The 25,669-nt window shown below is 37.0% G+C and overlaps 1 protein-coding gene across 2 annotated transcripts in view; it reads right to left on the bottom strand.

Annotated features, from left to right (window-relative positions):
* The window catches only part of LOC129730357 (uncharacterized), a 62,058-nt gene extending 39,214 nt beyond the window's left edge, over positions 1-22,844 (bottom strand). For both annotated transcript variants that reach the window (XM_055689637.1, XM_055689638.1), the window contains exons 1-2: positions 22,471-22,844; positions 3,982-4,863 (exon numbers count right to left, since the gene is read on the bottom strand). In XM_055689637.1, the coding sequence (XP_055545612.1) occupies positions 3,982-4,096 (115 nt within the window). In that variant the 5' untranslated portion in view covers positions 4,097-4,863; positions 22,471-22,844. The remainder of the gene's footprint in view (positions 1-3,981; positions 4,864-22,470) is intronic.
* Positions 22,845-25,669: the final 2,825 nt, after the last annotated feature.

Below are 25,669 nucleotides of genomic sequence, written 5' to 3'. Positions count from 1 at the left end.
CGTTGACATTGTTGGATAGTAGGATGGAAACCATTAACGTTATAGTTATTATGAATCGACGGGAAAACTCATGCAAAAGTGTTATGAAATGTGTTTTGAAATCTGGTAATTTATTTTAAAACAATGTAAAGTGGTCTTACAAAGTTCCCAAAGCATCAAGATTTTCAGTCTTACTCCCTACAGATTTACCCTTGTTTTTGGTCTTGATATTTAGAAATTGTTGTTTAATGTAAACCTGAGAATGTAAACCAAGAACAAACTTGTATACATGTAAAAATATTTAGTTTTATGTTCGTTTTATGACGTTTTTCGCCGATTTTGTTACATGACGGATGTTAAAGGACGAAATTCAATAAATTTGAATTGACCTCATAGAAACTTCTCAGGCAGATATTCTGTTGAACAGATGAATTAAAATACACTTCTCTATTGATTACACTGGTAAACACAGGTTTTGTCCTAGCGCTCAAGCTCATTATTGGATTACACAGTAATGCAATACACGACTAGGGTTTGCAAATTCCCGGGAAATACCTTTTCCTGGGATTCCCAAATTCTTCGACAAATTTCGCAAGATTTACTATATTCTTCTATAGTATAGTACAATAAAATAAATTACCCTATCAAAACGAAATTGATCAAAGTGGGCATTATATGAGCCAAATATTTACTTGAAATGACGCACGGTGTGTCCGAAGTGCCGGATTATCGTACTTTAATGTACGTCGGATTTTCTTTTACCAAAAGTTAGTTTTGGTCCTTACCTTTCAAAATCAACCGGTTTTAAAAAAATCCATCGGGGAAAATTTGAAAAGAATTGATTTGAATTTTTAGTGTTTTTTCAACCTAAATTTTTCGATTCAACTGGTGATTTATACAAATTTAACTGAATCGCTTGCAATAGTTTTTAATTATTACAGTCCCCCCACAATTATGGATCACTTAAAAAGATGTATGAATTCAAAAAAAAAAAAAAAAAACATTTCTGCCCAATTTTATTGTATATAAGTAATCTATAAATGTTTTCATTTTAATTTGTATTGTGCTGTTTCAAATAAATGTTGTGTGAAAAAACATGTTTTCAGTCACAGAAATATGTAATCTTTCACTTGATTGAGTATTTGTTTCCATATTTTATAAATATTTCTCAGAAAATATATTTATTTTATTACAACTCATCAAATACAAAATTATGGATCACTTTTCAGAGCGGTCTGGATTACAATATAATACGCTTCTAAAAAAACGTATCTATCTTGGAATAAAAACGATGTTTTCTGTGTTCAAAGCTAGCAAATATGTTATGTTTTACTGCAAAAATGCTACATGCCTTCAAGCAGTTTTTTTAACTGAGTCAAATTACATAAAACACAAAAGTGATCCGTAATTGTGAGAGATCCATAATTGTTGAGGGAGTGTATACATGATAAAATACGTCAAAAGTAAATTGTTTTTAATCTGTCTGATTTCATATCTTTGTTACAAAAGTCAACTAACAACTCAAATGTTTTATTCCTGCTTCCGCAGAGAACTTCGGGATACATTCCACTATCTTTGTCGCATTCGAGAATGAAGCACTGTTTATAGTTTTTGTCAGCGTATTACGTATCAATTTAGGTTGCTTCACTTTTTCGAAACACAAAAGACATGTTTTAGGCCGATTTTGTTCATGTGTTTTCTTCATTTTGTACAATCTACCGAAAACAACTAGACGAGCCGTCGTTTGTTTTAACATTGTCGACATGGTTTGTTGAAATCACTGTTTCATATGTGTTGTAAATCATAGCAATCACTGATTTTTTCACATGCACCATAGCAACCAAGGTTGCTTTGCAATAAATGAATAACAAATGCATATCAACCACTAGTATATAAATGTGTTCGGGTTTTTACGTCATGTTGTTTTCAATACCCGTGTATATATCTCATTTTTTCTTCAACATGTAATCTAAAAAACTACTAGAAAAGCTATTTTAAGCTTAAGATTGTGATGAAGTTATTTAGTTTGAACGTTATCAGTGTATTTAACATTAAAAATTAGTGTAATCCCAAAAAAAAAAATACGTAAAAAATTCAAATCAATTTTATTCAATTTTCCCCCGATTGATTTTTTTAAAACTGGTTGATTTTGAAAGGTATGGACCCAAACTAACTTTTGGTGAAAGAAAATCCGAGGTACATTAAAGTATGATAATCTGGCATTTCGGACACACCGTGTGACGGTCAGTATTTGTTTGCCATGTAGTTATTTGCTATCAATTATTTGTTTATTTGCTTCATCTAATGTCGTTTTTCCCCACTGCGACCAGTAGTTTTTGATCTTTTGTTGTATTATCCGGACGTTTTTGCTGTTCGCATTTTTTTGTTTGTTTTTACCTTTTTGCAGTGGTACTTATTGAAAAGTAACCTGCTCCGTGTTATAGTGCTTTTGTCTTCTCCTTCAGACTTAGTAGTCTACTTCCTTTCTGATCGACCTCACGAAGCTATCACTCTGACGACGTCTAACATGCTATCGTCTATGATAATACCGAAGCTTTAGACCAGTGGTTATTGAGTCTGGAGGGAAGTTTTGTGTGGAAGAGCCGGAGGATAAACCCATACTTAAAAGTCCTCTTGCCAACGAATGGCTTGGTTCTACTAAGATTCGAACCTATCACCACCTGCTTGTCAATGCGGACCCTGTAACCTGTCTAACACTCAGCTTTTTCCTCAACAAACTGTAAGCATTGGACACTCTAGTTTTCCAAGAAATGTAGCATGAGCTGGAATCGTTGATTTGGAAGTATTCTAGAGGTGATTCAGCGGACTTAAGAAAAGTTTTACAGAAGGAAATTACCTTATACCTTATTCGAATTCACCGGCAATTGTCTCTAGGTCTGAAGTGTTTTTCATACAAACTGATATTGACATTATAAGCGGGTTTTTGTTACCTTTCATTAGTAAACTTCATTTTAAATCTCATTATTGCTAATAAATCTTTAATTCCTGCAATCATCCTACACGTTCAATGTCGCTTAAAATGATCAGGTGCATTTTGTACAGGACTCCCCTAATTCTTTTGGCGATGTTTATACTAAGTCCAATTCTCGAAGCTCCTGCACAGTTTTACGATTTGCACCGATAATATCGATGTCACCCGCAATGCCTAGAAGCTTGTGAGACTTTGTGATGATGGTGCCGCTCCTCTGCAAGTTCGAGAGCCCGTCCCCTTGCCCCAGAATATCCTACGTCACAAAGGCGTCCGAAATTTCACCCGCTGTCCTCACAGTTGACGCGAATCCTTTGAAAAGCGCACGACTCAGCTCAATCAGTTTTATTGGGAAACCATGCTCAAGCATAATCTGCCACAACTCGTTGTATTTCACTGACTCGTAGCCCGCGTCTATAAACAGATTATGTGTCTGCAAGTTGTGTTTTCGAAACTACAAGAATTGTTTTTATGATGGTTTGACACTCCATATAAATTTCATATGAATCTATATCCAATAATGTGAAGTCTGTCTGTCTGTCTTTCTTTTACCTATAGACGTAAAAACTACTGAACAGATTACTAAGAAAAGAGTTAATTTGATCTCTATATCGTTAAAACAATTCACCCAGATCACAATGCACATTTTTATACAACAGTTTTAAGAAAAAAGGCGTATTCCATTCATCATAACTAGGCTTACTAACCGTACGGATTTTTACCGGATTTAATTCGGAACAGAGACTCTTTCACCAAATCATTTGTTGTAAATTCCAATATCCGAAAAACAACAAGTTCCGCAAATTGCAAAATTTGTATCTAAAATACGTGAACATTCCAAAAATAAAATCAGTGTTACTTATTTCACGTTAATTAATCTTAATTACAATTTCGTCGGGGCCAAAAATCCTTTACAAGCGAAGCATTTAAACTCAAGTTAGCTGAGATCAAGCCCAGTCTAATTAAGTTTGCGACGGATAGTCTTCTATGCTTTGTACCTCTTTATTACTTACCATGCTGTGGCTGGACGAGTCGATTGTCGATTTGTATGCATTCTCCTAGAAGAATTGCGGCGCATAGTACTATACTAATGGCGAGAAGGCGGCAGTTTGCTTCGGTAATAATCATTTTCACTAGAGTTATATTAAAAAAATAATGCTAATCACAAATTTCAAATGCTCAACGACTGGTGTGTGTTTTTAGTTTAGTTTATTCTCCTAGGGCACATTTTACACTCAACTTTTCAAAATACTTTCTTTGTCTCAATTTTCCACTGGATTCACTTGACTTGCTTCTATTTCACTCGCGGCTACGGATGCTTTTGGCAGGAAAGGTCACGCTGCCTAATAAGCGACGAACCTCCAAATTTTGCACTGTAAGTGGATGTGGAGTGAAAGTGCGACTAGTTTGGCTGTAGAGGGTACATCGTTTTTGCTAACCAGCATCATCGGTTCATCTAGACAGGTTTTGCCGCCGCTGTCGCTGTGATTATCGAGTTAGTTTTGCTTAATTATTTGATTCCCTTTGGGTCACTGAACCTGCGTGATTGAGGCGAGAAAGTGTCCGTCGTAGCTGCCAATTCGAAGCGAACTTGCTTATCACACATCAGCACCGGCAGTTCTTTTCTTTTGCACGATTCATGACTGTCTGGTTTCTTTCGTTGGATTTGTTTTTGTTTTCACACACTTACTGCCAAGTTCCGTTGGCTTAGCACAAACAGTATATTTGAGTCAGATACCCTCGAACGACACCCGTCAGCTCTGGCGATTTTAAGAACATTGTTGAGCTTGTAATTTTTTTATTGGCCGGCGGAGCTTTGGAAGTGTTATGTCGAAGTCTCATTGCAGCTGTAGGAGCTGTGGAATTTCAATTTTTTTCATATTTTTTTCGCAGTGCTAGAAAGAGAAGAGAAGAGTTGATGAGTTATTTAATTTATTTCGATTTAATTCCAACAGTCTATAAATCATGAGATAATTTCAACGCTGGCTGAATGAACTGGTTTTGGGCCGTTAACTGAAAGTGGGCGTCCAATTGTAACGCAATGGCGTCTTTGGGTTGAATAAGTGTACTCAACCGATTCACCTGAGAATCAGATGAATTCTGGATTCCAGCTCTAATAATTATTGTCTGAATCGAGTTATATCTCAATAATTTAGTATACTTAAAACTAACTAAATCATTGAACTTTTCGAAAACATGGTACAAACTAATGCCAAATCAAATTTGCATTACAACACGAGAAATTTGACCTCTACTCATTTCCCCATAACATCTGCTGTGAGCAGTCATTGTTTTTCCACAATAATGCCGTTTCCATACAACAGCGTTGATGCAGATTGTGAGTGATATTAGTGCCCAATGATGGTGGCGTTCACGCTGATGAGCTTTGTTCTAACTACTACAGTAGCGATCAAACCATTTTGCCTACATGTGGTAAGGTCGTAAAACGGCAGCGAAAAAGAGTGCGATCGATAATATGCTCACACGCGTAGTGGTGGACTTTGAGAGCATCACACTCGAGATCCGAAAAGAGATCAATATCAACTGAAAAATTCACATGTATGCGCCGAACGCCGAAGTTCTATGGGAGAGATAACAATAGCGTTTACAGAGGTTGATGCATTGATAATGGAAGAATTGAAAACCTTGTCATCAGTTGTGATACTTTTTTTTTTCTTCATCTATAGTTTATTTGACACGGCACAAATACAATTCAATGTTTAACGGCGCCAATTATATCTGGTAGCTTACTTTCTAAAGTATCTTAAAAACTAAAAGCAAATTTTTTATCCTCGCTGCCGACTACGAGCTGAAACTAAATCTAACTTAAAGCTAGAATATTTTGCATTAAAAGCACAGGTTTGCTGTTTGATGGTTTTCATTGCCATAGGTAAGCAGCATATTAAATTTGTTCCGCTGCTGGGCCAAGATATTACGGACTGGCATATTGGGTTGTTTCCATCGGGCCTTGAGAGTATCGTGCGGGTCTGATTGCTGTTTCCGGATCAGGGGTCTTAACGTGTTCTTGTCGTTTGGTTGGATGTAGGCGGAAGGGGATTGGACTAAACTGGGGCGTGGATGGATTTCAGGAAAACGTATATAAGGGACATGTAGGATAGGTCACGGCTCGCCAAGACATCACGAACAGGAACAGCCGGCTGCCTACCTTCGGCCTGCAGGGAAGCTACTAATCTAGACCTGGCGTCACGGTGTACAGGGCATGACCAAACAACGTGCTCTATGTCGTGATAACCTTCACCACAGGCACAGATACCACTCTCCCCGAGCCCAACACGACGGAGATGCGCGTCAAATCTATAGTGTTTGGACATAAGCCGGGACATCACGCAAATGAAATCCCGACCTACATCCAACCCCTTAAACCACGGGTTCGTCGATACCTTGGGGATTATGGAATGTAACCACCTTCCCAGTTCCCCCTTGGTCGAAGAATTTTGCCAACTGATGATCGTATTCTGACGTACAAATGCGAAAAATTCATTAAAGGCAATTGGTCTTACATAAATATCACCGTTTGTTGCGCCCACCTTAGCCAAAAAGTCCGCTTTCTCATTACCCGGTATCGAGCAATGAGAAGGGACCCACGCTAAGGTAATCTGAGTAGATTTTTCGGATAAAGCACTCAGATGTTCCCGTATTTTCCCCAGGAAATACGGAGAGTACTTAACATCTTTCATCGATCGGAGAGCCTCAATGGAACTGAGACTGTCCGTAAAGATGAAATAATGGTCCGTGGGCATTTTTTCGATAATCCCTAGGGTGTACTGAATTGCAGCTAATTCTGCGACGTAAACAGAAGCAGGATTATCGAGCTTATGGGAGACGGTTAAATTGTTATTGAAGATACCGAAGCCAGTGGACCCATCAAGAAGTGATCCGTCAGTGTAGTACATATTGTCGCAGTTGATGTTTCGATATTTATTGGAAAAAATTTTAGGGATCTGCTGCACGCGTAAATGATCCGGGATTCCACGAGCTTCTTCTATCACGGATGTATCGAAAAACACAGTAGAATCAGAAGTATTTGATAAGTCGACACGATTTGGAATATTCGAAGAAGGGTTAATATTTTGGGACATGTGATTGAAATACAATGTCATAAAACGGGTTTGAGAATTAAGTTCGATTAACCTTTCAAAATTTTCAATCACGGGACGGTTCAAGACCTCACATTTGATTAGAATACGAGAAGACAGGCTCCAGAAGCGGGTTTTCAATGGTAGTACTCCAGCTAAGATCTCCAAACTCATCGTATGGGTCGATTGCATGCAACCCAAGGCGATACGCAAACAACGATATTGTATTCGCTCCAGTTTGATCAAATGTGTGTTTGCTGCGGAGCGGAAGCAGAAACACCCGTACTCAATGACAGACAATATCGTTGTTTGGTAAAGCCTTATAAGGTCTCCTGGGTGGGCTCCCCACCATTGTCCGGTTATTGAAAAAAAAAAAAAAAATTCACTTTTTGTTGACATTTTTTCATCAGATACCTCACGTGACAACCCCAGGTTCTTTTAGAGTCGAACCAGACACCAAGATATTTGTGTACCAAAACCTGAGAAATCGTTTTACCCATTAATTGTGTTTGTAGCTGGCAGGTTCATGCTTCCTAGAAAAAACTACTATCTCAGTCTTCTCCGGAGAGAATTCGATACCTAACTGTAAAGCCCAAGCAGACAAATTGTCCAAGGTATCTTGCAATGGTCCTTGTAAATCGGCAGCTTTGGCTCCTGTAACAGAGATTACACTGTCGTCTGCAAGTTGTCTTATCGTGCATGAATTTGCCAGACATTCGTCGATGTCATTTACATAAAAGTTGTAAAGAAGGGGGCTTAAACATGAGCCCTGGGGAAGACCCATGTAGCTAATACGAAAAGTTGCCAAATCGCCGTGCGTAAAATGCATGTGCTTTTCGGACAACAAATTGTGCAAAAAATTGTTCAAAATTGGAGAAAATCCTTGTCGGTGAAGTTTACCCGAAAGAATGTCAATAGAAACGGAATCAAAAGCCCCCTTAATGTCCAAGAATGCAGACGCCATTTGTTCTTTGCGAGCATACGCCAGCTGAATATCTGTTGAAAGCAACGCAAGACAATCATTCGTCCCTTTGGCACGGCGGAAGCCAAATTGAGTATCTGATAGTAGACCATTTGATTCGACCCAATGGTCTAAACGACGGAGTATCATTTTTTCCATCAATTTCCGGATACAGGATAGCATTGCAATCGGCCTATAAGAGTTGTGATCAGAAGCTGGTTTCCCTGGTTTTTGGATGGCGATCACCTTCACTTGCCTCCAATCCTGCGGTACAATGTTTTGCTCCAGGAACTTATTGAACAAGTTCAACAAGCGCCTCTTGGCATTGCCGGGTAGATTCTTCAACAAGTTGAATTTGATTCTATCTAACCCAGGCGCGTTATTGTTACAGGACAGGAGGGCAACTGAAAATTCTGCCATCGTAAAAGGTGATTCTATCGCGTCGTGGCCCGGAGACGCATCGCGAACAATGTTTTGCTCAGGAACAGAGTCCGGACATACTTTCCTGGCAAAATCAAATATCCACCGACTTGAAGACTCCTCGCTTTCGTTGACCGTTACGCGATTCCGCATTCTTCGGGCTGTGTTCCAAAAAGTGCTCATCGATGTCTCCCTCGACGTCTCGTTCACGAACCGACGCCAATATCCGCGTTTCTTTGCTTTAGCCAAACTTTTAAGCTTTGTATTAAGCTCCGAATACCGTAAATAGTCGCCAGGTATACCTCCCTTCTGGTAGGCCTTAAACGCGTCGGATCTTTGCGTGTAGACATCGGAGCACTCTTGGTCCCACCACGGAGTGGGAGGCCGTTCTTTGATCGTTACGCCGGGATATTTCTTCGTTTGGGCTTGCAACGCGGCGTCGAGAATCAAGCCCGCGAGGAGGTTGTATTCTTCAAGTGGTGGATGATGTTGTATCGACTCGACCGCTTTTGAAATCATTTCCTCGTATAACTTCCAATCGACATTCCGTGTGAGGTCATACGGAATGTCAATTGGTCGCATGCGAGTCGACCCGTTATTAATTGAAATAAGAATAGGCAAATGGTCGCTACCGTGAGGATCAAGGATTACCTTCCATGTGCAATCCAACCGTAGCGACGTCGAACATAAGGATAGATCCAAAGCGCTTGGGCGACTGGAGGTTTCGGGATACGTGTCATTTCACCGTTGTTTAAAATAGTCATGTTGAAGTCATCGCAAAGGTTATAGATTAAAGAGGAGCGGTTATCATTGTATGGGGAACCCCAAGCCACGCCATGAGAGTTGAAGTCTCCCAAAATCAAACGTGGCGAGGGAAGAAGTTCTATTAAATCAAAGAGCAGCCGTTGCCCAACCTGTGCTCTGGGAGGAACATATATTGAGGCAATACAAAGCTCTTTACCTTGTATTGTCATTTGACATGCGACAACTTCGATGCCTGGAATCGAGGGGAGGTTAATACGATAGAAAGAATAGCACTTTTGAATCCCTAAAAGTACTCCTCCATATGGGGTGTCTCGATCAAGGCGAATAATATTAAAATCATGGAAGTTGAGATCAATATTTGAAGTAAGCCAAGTTTCACAAAGGGAAAATGCATCGCATTTGTTTTTATTTATCAAAACTTTAAACGAATCAATTTTTGGTAAAATACTTCTACAATTCCACTGTAAGACAGAGATAGAATCCTTCATATACGCAGTTGAATTAGGCATCGAAGGATACAATCGCTGCAAGGAGGGGCCATTGGGCAGTCAACTGCTTCAAAAATGATCTAACTGTTGGGAGGAATGCTGTAAGAAAAATTTTAATAGGATCGGGTATATTGAAATTTTCAAAAATCCAGTCCACAATGTCAGAAAATTTCACTAATCCAGAGTTTGTTTCATCAACTGGATGTGAAAAAGGAACAACTGGGGTTTTAGATGTTCCTGGCAGTGCTGGGAACTCCTTCTGGGACTTTAAATTTGCAAGCCCAGGAGGAGTTTGCTTCGGTTTTTCCGCAGCACTGTTTGGTTTGTTCGTACTTTTCATTACACTTTGGGAAATCTTAGGACCTTTACGGGGAAGTTTAGGAGAAGAAACATTTTTCCTCTTCCCAGACTCCCCAGGATTGGCATAAGATGTTCCCGCTGATGAATCGTCAGATTCGGTTTCATCGGAGGGCAACAGATCAAAGGGGTTCGATGTTATGGTAGAAGTGGTCACGGTCTTCTTCAGCATCTCAGCGTAAGAGCGCTTTGAACGCTCCTTAAGTGACCGCTTGATTTTATCTCTGCGCTGCATGTACACCGGGCATGTGGAGAGCTCATGCTGGTTTTCCCCACAGTGAATACATTTTTCAGCATTAACACTGCAAGAATCTTCCGCATGAGTCTCCCCACACTTGCTACATCGTGCCTTATTGCAGCAGTAGGCGGCTGTGTGGCCTAACTGCTTGCAATTGGTGCAATTCATAACACGGGGTACATACAATCGCACAGGCAGACGAACCCGGTCGATCGAGACGTGGCTAGGGAGTGCAGATCCGGCAAACGTAACGCGAAACGAGTCTGACGGAGTGTAAATTTTTTTACCGCCGACGAGAGACATGGACCGCAATTGCTTACAATCCAAAATCTTCGCCTGTGTTTCGGTATTTTTGAAGCAACCGGTTGCGCTTTTTAGGATACACTCGACAGACAGACTCGAATCGGTTATGACACCGTCGATCTCCACGTCTCGTGCGGGTATGTAAACGCGATACTCGCGTGTGAAGAGCTCAGAGCAAGCGATAGCATTGGCCTGTGCCAGATCACTGACCACGACACGGAGCTTGTTAGGTCGGACCTTGGAAATTTCGGTCACGGCCTTGTACCCCTTCGTCAGGTCTTTTGAAATTTGCAGTATGTTTAATCGCTTTGAATTCACTCCTGCCTTTGGACGAAAATAAACAGTATAGCTGCCCTGTTGAGATCCGTCCGGGTAAAGCCTGGGGCGAGAGGGGACTGGAGAATGAACAGGGAAGGGGGTAACAGAAGGGTCAGGGTCAGGGGGGTTCGGGGATGGAGGCACGGGAGGCGAGGGATCTATATCCATCGCGCTAAATGTAGCGCACTAGCGAACTAGCGCCGACACGAACACGTACCTCTTTACTTCTTCCTTCCAGCAGTGGTTGTCCGATCGTTCGAAGCTGCACCCAAAGCAGCCAGCAGCACCAGTACAGCAGCACCAATACAGACACCAGCAGTGAGCCGGGTGTGAGATCACTCAGCACAGCGACACGGACTCGACTGTCAACTGATGGCCTTGAATAATACACTCTTTTGTTCAGCTATTCGTACACACGGACCGGATTGTAATAGAACGACCACTTTGCACGTCCGTTTCTGTCGAGTGTTCGACGCGGAATGAGTTGTGATACTTGTTTGTAATGATACAAAAAAATAATTTAATAACTGGATCAGTGTCATAGGCTGTTTTCCTTTGCATGAATCAAACAACACTTTGTTATAAATTCAACATTTATTAGTATATAACATGTTTTAAAATGTGAAATACTCAATAAAGGCTTATTTGGTTTTGATGGAATCTCGAACCTTGATTAGAATACGAATATCCCGAGTTACTTTTTAAATTTTCAGCAGCTTCTGTTTGACAATGGACAATTGTCTCAACACCACTGTTAAAGTTCTCCGCTATAGTAGCAGCTTGCAATGAATGTACGGAAGAGTATGGTTTCAGGCACTCTTTTGTTTATATTTTGGAATTTGAATTTTGAGAATAGGTCGTGTTTTTTTTCATTTAGTTCTACTACAAAAGATCGACTACCGTCTGCAGATACGTATTTCGGGTGCTACATACAACCGTTAGAACTGGGCTGCCAGGGAGGTGAAACTTAATTTTCTGATTGAAGTTAGGTAGTTAGGTTCTGTGGTTGTTTTTGTGCTTTACCAACCTGACTTCAATTAAGAAATTTCGTTTCACCTTCCTGAAATCCTAGTATTCACTCAGTCCACATAAGCACTGATGAGGGTTGTATGCAGTAAACAAAATAGAGGCATTCCATGGAAAATAAATAAAAATAAATATTTTTTTTAGGATTTCCTTTCCGATTTAGCTGAAACTTCGCACAGTTGTTCCCAGTTGATAAAGAGGCCATTCTACATTATCAGTTCTTCATGTAAACTCACGACTGCTGTTTCAGAAGCGCCTATCCAAAAATGTGACTGATGAATAAAATATTTTGTATCAGAGAAACGACTTGTTTGATCGAAATGGTGTCTTCAGCATAGTTGTAGGTAATAAAATTGCGATTCTAAAAAATATATTACACCGTAAAATTATTTTTTTCTGGGCCAAAAATTTCAAATTGTCACAAAATCATAGCATTATTTTCTACAACAATATCGCACGCTTAGCCTGGGGGCTAAAAGCGGTCTCGATCAACTAGATTAGTTGAGAGAATTCGTTATCGATAATGTTTTTGGCACATTTTGCATGTGTAGGATAAGTACAACGATACACCGTGCCCCAGTGCTGAGTCGAAATAATTTCCAGCTCGAAAAGATCCTCGACTCGATCGGGAATCAAACCCGATATCACAACCGTGTGGGAGAGCTAGCCGACCGACATCGCTAACCACAGAGCCACGGGGACCGCATTATTTTCTATGCATATCGTTTTTGAGCCTCACCGAACATTTTTATGTAAAAAACCTGTCTCTGAATAAAAATTGGTGTTTTTTTTAAATAAAATGTTCGTTGTCCCTTCATAATCTGCATTTTTTTTCTGCAGAAAACCCCATGTTTTGATTCAGTGCGAGTCAAGCACACAAATTTTACATTTCCGTTTTTTTTTCGTAGTTTTGTGAATAATATCATGACAGGATACAGAATTTGTATACTTTTACTCAAACTTAATCTTTGGGTATAAAGGAACATTCAGCTTAGGGAAAGGCCACATTATATCGGTTTGAATATAAATTAGGAGGCGACTTAAGCATTAAAAGACGTGATTTTTTTTTTAAATTTGACGTAACTTTGTGAGTTAAAGCACAATTTTTTGTAATCAGAAAATCTTCAGTTCTCCTTAGACGTTTTCTTGGACACCAACAAACGTTTTCGTGTAAAAAAAAATCCATATGTCATCTCTTCAGATTTCATTGTAAGGGAAACTAAACATGAATGGTCAAACTCAATTCTTTTTACGTTGATTTCTTTCTTTCAAAAGAAACATGAAAAGAGGTTCAACTGTACACGACTGTAGAATGGTCCGAGTACCACCCAATAGAGGTATTTCCAGAACTGGGATGATCCTACAAACCATCTTGAATTCCTCGATGGCGATTTGCGGTTTGCGGAAAACAGCCCTAAATGGACACCCCATATTTGATTATCTACGGAATCGTGATGATTCTCAGAGACCGGCAATCAACTTCAGTCTCCATCTATAATACTGTGATGGCCACTTCCAGCTGCTGGCGAACAGACCAGGGTGGTCAAATACCATGCAATATTGGTACACTAACGTGCCGCGTAAAAAAACCGCGTAAATTTCGGAATCCGCATGAAAAAAAACAGCGTTAATTCTACAATCTGAGTGAAGAGAAACCGAAATCCGCGCAAAAAAATACCGCGTAAATTCCGAAATGCGCGTAAAAAACGCGTAAATTGCGGAATCCGCGCAAAAAAAGCCGCGTAAAAACCCGCGCAAAAAAAAAACCGCGTAAAAGCGACCTTAGTGTATTTTCAGAAACAGGATGATGCCCAGAGGTCAGAAATCATTCTCGAGATGGCGACTTCCGGGTTCAGGAAAATAGCCTAAAGTGATATTTGGCCAATGATTCCGAAAGTTTAACCCCATACGTCATTTTGAATTCCAAAATAGCGACTTTCAGTTCCTGTAAAACAGCTAAAAATCGCAAAATACAATCCAATGGGTATGGGTAGGGCGGGGGCCTAGCGTGGTTGGTAACGTCTCCACCAACCACGCTTGACGTCGAATCCCACCGCCGACATAAGTGTCGATGGTTGTGAGGTAGCGTGATCCACTCATAACCAACCGAACTGGTCTAGATTCAATCCTAGCCGACACCGGGAGATTTTCTGAGGTGAAAAATCTCTGGAATCACGCCTTCTATCGCATGAGGAAGTAAAGCCGTTGGCGCCGCACAGTGGCAGGTCTCTATACAGAAGTCGGAAAAAACCTAAAAGTTCTTTTTGTATGATTGGAAATTACATATTATTACAATTTTGGAGTGGTGAACTCATTTCTGATGTCAGAAAATGTTGAAAATAGCAATTTATGCACCTAAAGTGCCGTTTGACCTTTCTCATGATCAGAGTTTTGTTTTTGCTTCAATCTTGCTTAAAATTTTAATAGGAGAATCGCTCTTATATTCATCTCAACACTTATATTCATTTCATTGCTCTTATTTGTTCAATATACTATAAAGTTTTACTTTTTTTTAAAGTAAAAGTAGTTTTGTTTTACCTCTTGATTAAGTCGAGTAGTCGGAAGTTAAGAGCGATGAGAAGAGCGAAATAAAAGCGACGGGAATTTAAGTTGGTCTGACAAGGACTAATTTACGATAAAAAACTTTTTTACAAAGAGCACATTGAGAGTATAAAGCCAAGTGCATCAAATATACGAGATATTTATTTCCTCTCATTAACAGGTAATCTAAACTTTGTTTAAAGAACAATTTTTGATTTACAAACAAATTTTTAGACCAGCAATGCTTTATGCTGTACCGATCTGGTCAAGTTGCTGTTCAACAATGAAGAAAACGCTTCAAAGGATTTAGAATAAAATTCTGAAAATGATTTTGAAGCGTCCTCCTTGGTTTGGTACCCTCGAATTACATAGACTTACTGGTGTTGAAACATTAGATGCTATGTCAAATAAAATTATTAACAATTTTCGACACGATTAAACGATAAGCTCTCTTCGTAGCCAATGAGTTAGCAATTAAGTTAGTTGTAAGTTTACTTCCCGTTCTTGAAAAGTAGGATTAAATCCCTACGAATGATAAGTCCTAATTGCGAAAGCAAACAAATCCTAGCAATTAAAATTACAAATTTCTAATAGTGTTGACAAGTTATCATTTGTGATTGGACACACATACTCATTATTTACCAAAATTTATCATAAATACTTAAGCTACTAACAAATCCCCACAGAAAAAAAGCGACGGGAAGAATATAGGTGCTAAGATGAATATTTAAGAATCGCATTTTTTTGGTTTGGTTCTTAGGGTACTCCTTTCTGAATTAGGGTGGTGCAACAACTGTCATAATTCAATTTATTTTATTTTGAAATTTTTTTAGCTTTTTAGCCGTTTGACTAATATTAGATATAAGAGGTCTTTCAAGAACAATTATGAGATCGTAATTTATTTCAACGTCATTGAAAATATAAAAGACGATATATTTTTTCTCATCAATTCAATTCATTCTCCCTTTATACATCTGGCAGTACTGAAAACTGTTTACAAGTTTATATAAAAGTGCTTGAAACTACTGGAAAAAACTTCATGTATACTTCCCAGTCAACCATGTTGTTTTAATATACGAAATTGAATATTTGACAACTGACCACCATAAGTCTCCATAGTTTTATTTTTAAAATATCTCTCTATGAGCAAAGATGTGCAAAACGGGACCTAAAAATCTGAAAACTACAATAAATTTCCCATTGATTGTTGACTATCCGATCGTTCCGAACTGTTTCACAAGATTGTATGGTAGAAATGAAATTAGAAATACATGTTTTTTGGCTTCCCTGCAATATATTTTACCTCGATTGAGAAATTGGCTATATTTTTGGAAAGTCTTGAAAATCAACCAAAAAGAACGCAAATTTTTCTTCAAAATGAAACTTATCGAATCACAATCGGATCAAAACTGAGGAAGTTTCGTGTGTTTGAATTTGAGCTAAAAATTGTGATTTCAAACAACAAATAAAACTGTCATGTTACTGATATGTGGAGCAGACACCTACCAATTGATTTCTGAGACTTTTTTTCTTAATATAGGGCATAATTGGACTACCACACTTAAATATTAGCAGATTTATTAATGTTGTACATATTCGATATTATTTTGTTTTGAGAAATATATGAAACCACGCCATGTTTGCGTAGAATTATCGTTTTGACCTCAATTTTTGTCCGATTTAAGACCTGTATCTTTGAAGATAGGTAGAAAAATGCTATTATGTGGACAAACTCTTAGAATTTTGATATTTGTCCTCTAAACAAAATGGCGTCGAAAAAACATCGAAAATTTCTGATTTCTCAAAAATTCAAAATGCCGCCATTGTTTTCCCTTAAGGTGAAATTATTTTAAACTGGAGGAAATTTATTTTTACCTAAAAATACATAAATACTTAAAAAAATCAAATACAGACGCCAAGACAAAAAAAAAAGTTGCACTCTATTATGTTTGTGTACGAACATTGGAACCTTTAATGGGTATAAGCTAGGTTTACATATACTGCTGAATAATAATAGGTTTTCTCGCATCTTCGAGTAACCACCAACAATCGTGTTTCAATATAACGTAACTTGATATGGGGTAACGAATAAAAGTCGTTGTATATTGAGGTATAACTATATAAGAAGAATTTTATTATAGAGCATCTTCAAGTAAAATGTGGTATTTTAAAATATTGAATTAATGGTTATTTTAGATTTGATTGAAACTTAGCCAATTTTCCTATAGGCTAAGATGTAATTTTGTACTATTAGTGTATAAAAATATGTTAAGATTAGAGCGGTTTGCAGGATTGGTTTGATGTCTTTGGTAAAGTTGTTGTAGATGTTGCAGATAGTAGTTTTATCCTTCCAAAACCCAAATTAATCCACCTGGCGGAGAGACCCAGCCTTTCTCATTCAAACTTATTATATGTTAAAAAAGATATACACGATTCAAAAGAAAAAATACTCCATGAAAATTTCTGCTTGTTTCATTTTTCACTCTTAATAAGGAATTTCTGATAGCCAACAGCACAACTATACCGAATATTTAAACACACATATATGAGCATACAGCCATGGAGAAAATAATAAATACGCTTGCAGTTTTGGCTAATTTTCCATATTTTGGGCACTGATTTTAGTTGTTATATGATGTAATGTTACGTCATTACGATCTACAGACACTCTCTTTCAAAGGAAACGGAGAAATAACTGAAATTTGTCTGTGTCGGTGATTCTGATTTTTTTTTGCGTGAGTTATTGTTTTAATGTTGGCGAAAAAAATAAATATACTATTGAAATATATATACAAAACCTTCCAAATAAGCTTTAATTTTCTACATATCGTTATCAAAGTGACCTTTCACGTTACAAAACTCACTTTTAATATTTTGTGGCTTGCCCTTTGTTTTGTAAAACCATATTCAATCTTCGTGGTATGTTTACCACCAGGTTTTCCCGAGTAGAAGCTGGACCAGCACTTCACGCTGTCTGTGCGACGTTCCATAAGTCTGTTTTATTCTTTGGATGATGCTTTGCAACCTGGACTGTCACAATCTTCCATAGAATTTCTAGAGGATTAAAATTAGGAGACTGCGCTGGCCAAACTAATAATTTTATATTTTCGTTTGAAAATCATCTTCCACTTAGGACGTCGTTTTAAATTTCTAGATACATAGTGGCATCCGATTTCTGGAAAACAACCTTAAAGAAACAAACATTATCCAATGTTTTTAAGGAACATTATCCCGAGCTCGCAAGCCGGGATTAAACTCCATATTTCACTTTGAGAGCCGATTTTGCAGCTTCCGGTTTCTGGAAATCATCCTTAAATTGTCAATTACAATTCAATGAAAGTATATCCACTCTTTGGGTACTAGAATATCGATGTTATATATAAAGTAATAATATAGGTATAGTATGTGAAATTTGACGTAATATTTGTGCTGAAAAAAAAGTGAAATGATAGAAATGACTTTTAATTTCAACTTCAATCCTAAGCAAGGCCGCAAATATTGAAATAGTACAACATTGAATTTAAATAATGTCGAGGGCACACTATTTTGATCGAAGCTATAGTTTTAAACAGATTATTTATAGTTTTAAACACATGTTTAAACATTATGAAATTCATTGTTTAAGGGTTTTGAAGCCCATTAATTTGAAATCAACTATGTTCATTGCTTTTGAAATATAAAAGCGATTTTCACATTTTGACGCAGCGCCAAAACTAAAAGTTTGATTACAATGAAATTCATCAGCAACCTAAGCGGCAAATAAACCCTTCATTCGACACCAAGATAGGAAGAATCGGTCAGACCATCTCTAAGAAAAGTGAGTGCGAAAAAAAAGGTGCACATACACACGTACACACCCACACCTACACACACATAAACACCTATACATACATGCATACATGCAGAAAATGATCGATTCGTCGACCTGAGTCGAGTAGTATATGACATTCGGCCATTTTGATCACTTTTCTACCTTTTGATTAGCCAGTGATCGTTAGGAGAAAGTCAATATGTTTACTTTCATTATGTGATTTCATATTTTTATGAACAATGGACAAAGTTACAATCCGATTACAATGAAATTCAATAGCAACATATGGGGCAACTAGACCTTTCATTTGACACTAATTCTGTGGAAATCGGTTCAGCCATCTCTGAGAAAAATGAGTGAGTTTAAACAATCTCAGGATAACTTTTCTTCACATAACTTTTGAACCATATGTTCAATCATAACGAAATTTAAAAGTTAAAGGTTTTGGAGACAGCCCGATCATTTGCAACCAGTTTTATTGAAATCAGTTGTGTGGTTTCTGAGATATTGATGTTTCGTGTTTTTACATTTTGATACATAACCTCTAAACTAATAATCCGATTACAATAAGGTCATTGTATTTTGCAAAGGGACACGTTTAGCAATTGACTGGGATATATTACAAAAGTTCACATCAATGGACAACGTAATCCTAATTCCCTAACACAAAAAAAGGTCTAGTTGCCCCATAGGACCCTATTGAATTTTATTGTAATCTGATTTCTAGTTTAGAGATTATGTATCAAAATGTAAAAATCACGAAACATCAATATCTCAGAAACTACACAACCGATTTGAACAATTGGTTTCAAATGAACGGGCTACCTAAAAAACCTTTAACTTTTGAATTTTATATAGATTGAACATGTGGTTCAGAAGTTATGGAGAAAAAACGTGTTCTGGAGACTATTTAATCTCACTCATGTTTCTCAGAGAAAAAAAAAAATAAAATCAGTGTCATATGGAAAGTCTTGTTGCCCATAAGACCCTATTGATTTGTTTTGCAAACGGATTATTACTTTGCCTGCTATTTAAAAAAATGTGAAATCCAGCTATGAAAAGAAACATATTCCGAAGACTACTTGGACTCACTGACTTTTCTCAGAAATGGTTGAACCGATTCCCACAAAATTATTGTCAAATGAAAGGTCTAGCTGCTTCATAACACCCTATTGAATTTTGCTGTAATCGGACTGTAACTTCGTCTGTAATGTATCGAAATGTGAAAATCACGAAACTTCATTATCTTAGAAACTACACAACCGATTTGAACAATATTGATATCAGATGAACGTGCTAGTTAAGGGTTAACTGATGAATTATGATTGAACACGTGGTTATGTATTAAATTGTTAAAACAACGAAAGTCTATTATCTCAAGTATTACACGACTAATTTGAACATAACTAGTGTCATACAAACGAGTCATCTCTCAAATTTACAAATAACAAACTTCATATCAATTTAATATGTGGTTCAAAAGTTTTAGAAAGAAAAGAAATTCAAAGACTATTTAAAACTATACCTGCTTTGATCAATATATGTGGTCTCAACATAATTTGAATGTGATATCGTACTATTTGAACGTTCCCGCTATCGCTCGTTTTTAAATTGTTCGGAATTAAGAGTCATATCTTTTATTTCGCTATGTCTTGAGCACTAGCATTACGTCAAATTTCATATTTTATACTTCAATTACAACATCAATATTTTAGAACCCAAAGAGTGAATATACCTCTATTGGATTCAAGCAATCATGTAAACCTATTTTTACAAATAATAAGTTTGAATGAGAAAGGCTGAGTCTGACCGCTAGGTGGATTAATTTAGGTTTTTTCAAAAAATGCACTGTAAAAAAACTTGAAAATATGAAAGAAATTGTAGTTGTAATGTTGTAGTTTCCATAACAAAATTAATTTTTGAAATATGAGCATTTTAGAGCATTTAAGTAATGAAAATTTTATCAATTTTTCAAAAACATTGTTTTCAGCAGTGTATATTTTTTGGAAGGACAAAACTACTATCTATTGCGTTTTCAAATATATTACATCAATCGAATAAGCCGAATATATTTTCTTATAAAACATATGGTGTATTCAACAAATTTGCCAAACGTCGTTATTATTTTTCAAATAGAGAATGAGCTCTATTATCGTCAGATTTGTCCTAAATATTATCGTCAGGGGGTAAATGATGTCCTAGCGCGTAAATTTCTTGCATGATGGTTCTTCATACTGCAGATGATCTTGCATCCTGCAGGATTAGTTGTCTGTGACTTCATTAACCCACCGGACGGTAATAGAACATACCTGACGATAACAGAGATTTCATGTCTTTCCTGCCTTTTTTGTGGGAAAAAATTAAATGATTATTTTTACTGCATTAACAATAAAAATTCAGCCTTTCCGGAAATTCAGGAAACGATTATTTTTTGTGATTTTCACGACAATTTTTGGCAACTTATTTGATAGAGCTTATTAGTTATTCAAGGAAAGTGCACCAAACACACCCCAGTAAAGCTCAGTTTTTCAAAGACATAGATGAGTTTTCCCGTGAGCCAACGTAGAAGCGACGAACCCGGAGAGCAATTACTCTGTTGCCTTTTGATGCCTGCTATATATTCAGCATTCACCAGGGGCATCAAAAATCACAGGAATGATTAAAAGGGTTTAAACTTAAGAGTTGCCTTTTTTCGCTTTTGTCGACTAATGTCGAACGACCAATACAACACAACTTCTTTAGTTTCGAATCTCCAATTTTTTGATCCGATTAGTCGTTCTTCAGATATATGTTTCGTACATTATACTTTGTTCGCAATATTGTAATATTCGTTTTTTCAATTTCAACACATTTATTTTATTTTATTTTTCATGTGTCAGTTGGTTCTATAGATAGCGATGAAAAGAACATTGTTTAATGATAGTCAATAAGTACATAAATTTGATCCAAATGGATTTGGAAATATGCGTTGAATGGTTGAATCGATTGGAAAATAGCTGTAACTGAATGTTGACATATTTCAAAATTAATGCTTCTTTCAAATGTAATGTTCGGCTTAATCTATTCGGAATAAAAGACATGTCAATAAAATGGATGTAACCTACTCTAAAGTGCTATGTTTTGATAACAAAACAACACTCAAAAGAGTTTAATTATCGCCGCTATTATTATTTTCGTTTAACTACTTTAATCTCACGCAGTTAACATTGACCCTAATAGAACATTCGTAAACAGTTTCAGGCCCAAAACTTATGCCAAAACCATCCGAAGCTAGTGTCACTGTCAAAAGTTACGAAACAGCACCATAAACCGAATATATGCTGCCACTAAAGCGGCATACGAAGCCAAAATTCCAAATAATACGCGATCGTTTCGGTCTAGCACCAAAACACCCAGAATACTTTGCTAATTATCATCTGAATAATCTTCCACTTCGGTGGTTGCGGTTAAACACTGGACAAAACGACATGCGATGTGCATTTGTAGCAGCATCGGTGCGCAGGCAAGGTCAATAAAACTTTAATTACCCACGCACACACATCTGCGTTTCACTCGACACTTTTAGCCAGGACTTTGTGCTTTTATTTCACTCGAGTTTGAATCTGGTCAACATTCTCGCGCAGGTTACTCACCAAATCGCAGTACCTTTCAGCTGACCAGTGCCAGTGGCTCTGTGGTTCTGATTTGAATATTTCCATTCAACAATTTTGCATTTGAATCAATGTTTCGTTTTTTAATTAGAACCTGTCGAGTCTTTTCTCAGTGCCGATGCCCTGCCTAATTATTAGCAGCGGGATTTGGTCGGCTGTATAGTGTATATTGTTGTTTAGGTAAGCCAAGTAAATGGCAGAATAAACTGCGAATAGCGGTGCTGATGACCAGTTCAGTTTATGATCTCAGCTACTTACACAATTTGTGTAAGTAGCCAACTTTGTCCAACTTTGTCTCTTTCGAATACTTGAAAACTACAGTGACGCTTGTTATGATCATGCTAAGTAATGTTTATAAAATTGCACGATCATAAGTAATAATAAGGTTTGACAATAATTACTAAAATTTCAGTTTTTTTTCTGGCAGATATGAATACACTGCCGGTAAATCCCTAAAATGACAAATATAGACGAAACCATGGCTTAACGGCACCAGTCTTTCACAGCAGCATGCATTCAAATCTTACCGATGATCGAGAAGATATTGCCTCCGTAAATCATATCCGTCCTTCCGTTACACTTTTCCTTCATGTATATCCGTATTCACTGCTCACTGTTTTTTAATCATTCTGATTTGCATTACGTGGTTTTTTTCTTCATTCTGGTCACAGGTTCAAACAAAACTGTTGCCGGAAGCCGAAAAATTCTCACGGCTAATTTTTCTCCCAGTTCCGCAAATGGTAATGTTCAACCACAATCTAATTAACTCCGAATACACGGTAGGGTCCAACCACACAGTGCAGCAGAACGATTTCGAAACGGGTACCGAATCTTTTCCGTCTGAAACTAGCAAACCAACACGACCGCTCCGAAACACGTGCGAACGCAAACAAACGCCGGAACCGACTGAATTATTTGGCTGTGACTAGAGTGAATTTATTTTTATATTATAACATATACAGCACGGTACATTTGAGTGCTCTCTGTTCTGCCGGGATGGCCCTCTACCGGTTGCAACTGATGTGTCGTTTTGCTCTGTGTTTGACTGGGTGGCAGTTGGTTTTTCGAGCGTGTCCCGGAGTTGCTGTTTGCAGCTTATTCGACTTTATGGAAAAGCTCACCGGGGCCGATTGCTTTGGATGCACGGCTTTGGGGTCATTGGATGAAATGTTTGGGGGAAGCTTTTTGGAAATTTGCTTATGCGCGCCAAATGTAAGGCGTCTGTCGTGGGTTTTATTATTGCATATTTTGAGTGAATAAATAAAAGTGATGGTACTGTTTCAATATTTCTTTTGAGAAATTGAATATATTTGTATGTTGAAAAAAAAAAAAAATCCGCTCAGTTATACTAAAACGACATAGATTTCTTAATAAAGAGCAATTCCACAAAAAACGGGCAACTAATTTAATCGACCATTTTTGATTTGGCTAAAACTTTGCATAGACATTTCTATAGGCAAAAGATGCCATTTGTGCTATTTGTTTAATATTTTGGAACATGACACATTTTTGAGAAGCTATTGAAAAATGTTATTTTGAAAAGGTATTGATGATTACAAATATTTTCAAGGTCAGAAAGGTTTGTTTGATCGGTATGATGTCTCCGGCAAAGTCTTAGATAACAATTTTGTCTTTCCGAAAAAATATACACTTCAAAAAAATATTTTTTTGTGAATAAAAGTTAAAACAAAAATTAAAAACTAATTATTTCAAAAAGCTCGTTTTTCAAAAATCTTTTTTTTTCTATAAAAACTACCGAAGATTACCTAAACAATGAAACCGGTCCGATAATGGAGAAATCAGGAAAAAATCATGATATTTTGAAAAAAAATTTTTGTTCTGAATTTTTTTTTCTATTTTTAACAAAGGCTTTTACCCGTTAATTTTCAAGTTCATTGAGCAGACATTGTGTGCAGCAGGGGAAGCGAAAAATAAGCGAACTGAAAATATGATACAGATTTGGAAAAATATACCGCATCCCGACGTGTATCATATTTCAATTCGCTTATTTTTCGCTTCCCCTGCTGCACACATTGTCTGCTTAACGAAAAAAATTGTTAGCTATAATTTTATCGAAGACACTTTGTCAATCAAGTGCTCTCATAGAGCACTCTATGGCAAATGAAAAATATTTTTACGGTCAAAACGGTTTGTTTGATTGGCATTATGTCCATGACAAAGTTGTAGATAATAATTTTGTCCTTCCATAAAAAAATATACCCTGTGAAATCATAACCTTTTTTTTCCTGATTTCTCCATGATCGGACCGGTTTCATTGTCTAGGTAATCCTCTGTAAGTTTTATAAAAAAAATGATTTTTAAAAAATGAGCTTTTATAGATAATTGAATTTTAGTTTTTATTTAAACTTTCACTTTGCTGGTAGGAAGAGATTCCATACAAATTGGTCCATGAGCTGGGCAAACATCGGTTTACTACGGCCAAAATCATCGGAAAAATCGGCACTATACATACTCGTCAACGAAAAAATTTCTCATTGCCAGTTCTACTTTGCCTTACATCGGTAAGATGTAGATAACTGCCTCGTTTGTAAAACAGTGGTTGACCCCATCAAACATAAATTCTGTGAATGCCTTTATCTGCAGTGGAGAATTTGCACCATCTTGCCTGGATCACGGAGATTTTCTTTCGATGAACTGCATAGACCATCACCAGCAAACATAACAAAAATTAAAAAACAATCATAAATTATTACACTTTCATTAACTCGAAACCAACCAAAATAATGTAATTAGACAAGATTTGGCATTAAGTATCTAAAAACCGGTGTATTACAAGCAACGATATTTTAAAATAAATCTAAAGACGAGGATTTTCTCATTTTGATAATAACCAATCATTTTAAACGATTTGTCTTTTGTGTTTAAACGTATCCAATATCCGATTAGTCATGCATTTGCAAACTATAAATAAACCATAAGGTAAAGATCGACCAGTTTGTGGAATCAATTCAAAATGTTTAAAATTAATTATAAAAAAAATTGCCGGGCCGAAGTTTGCCGGGTCAGCTAGTGTGGTAATAAAAATTAAAAAACGAAATGATGAAGCCACCCTATGAAAGTTTGTAGTACTTTAGCTGAACTTTAAGAAAAAGTATTGAGTAAAGATCATGATTCCATTTACCCATTTTTACCCTAGACGATCTTGAAGTTATCGTGGAAAAACTAAACTAGGCTCTAACTTTATATGAAAAAGTTTTGATGTTATGAGAGCTCCGGTAAAAACGTATATTTTGAATACCTCAACGGTTCTTTAAAATAAAGTTTTCTTGTAAAATGCACGAAGGTCAGGAACAAAAAAAATATTTTGAGTACATTTTATATGAAATAATCTATAACTCTGTACCCAATAAAGATAGCAATATCATCATCTCAGCAAAGTTTCATAATTTTATATGTTCTAAAACTTTGACGAATAAACTATTTCTTTTTTTCTTAAAACAAAAGGTTGGTGTGTTTTTTTGACACTAGCATAGAAACTTACTGTGACTAATTCCTTACATTTTGAGAAATAGTAGGAGATTTTATCCAAAACACGGCCAGTTAGTTACAAACAATGAAACTCGCAAATTCAATTGAACGCAACAGCGATGTGACGATGAATAAAATTGTTAGTAGTTCGATGAAACAAAAATATCGTGTGATTTTCTTGACTATCTACGAAGAGGACGAACATCACAACGAAGGTGTCGTGACATAAGTGATAGA

This window comes from Wyeomyia smithii, chromosome 3 (assembly GCF_029784165.1).
Source record: "Wyeomyia smithii strain HCP4-BCI-WySm-NY-G18 chromosome 3, ASM2978416v1, whole genome shotgun sequence".
Taxonomy (NCBI): domain Eukaryota; kingdom Metazoa; phylum Arthropoda; class Insecta; order Diptera; family Culicidae; genus Wyeomyia; species Wyeomyia smithii.
The sequence above is the reverse complement of the archived record's forward strand: the minus strand, read 5'-3'. Positions and strand labels throughout refer to the sequence as shown.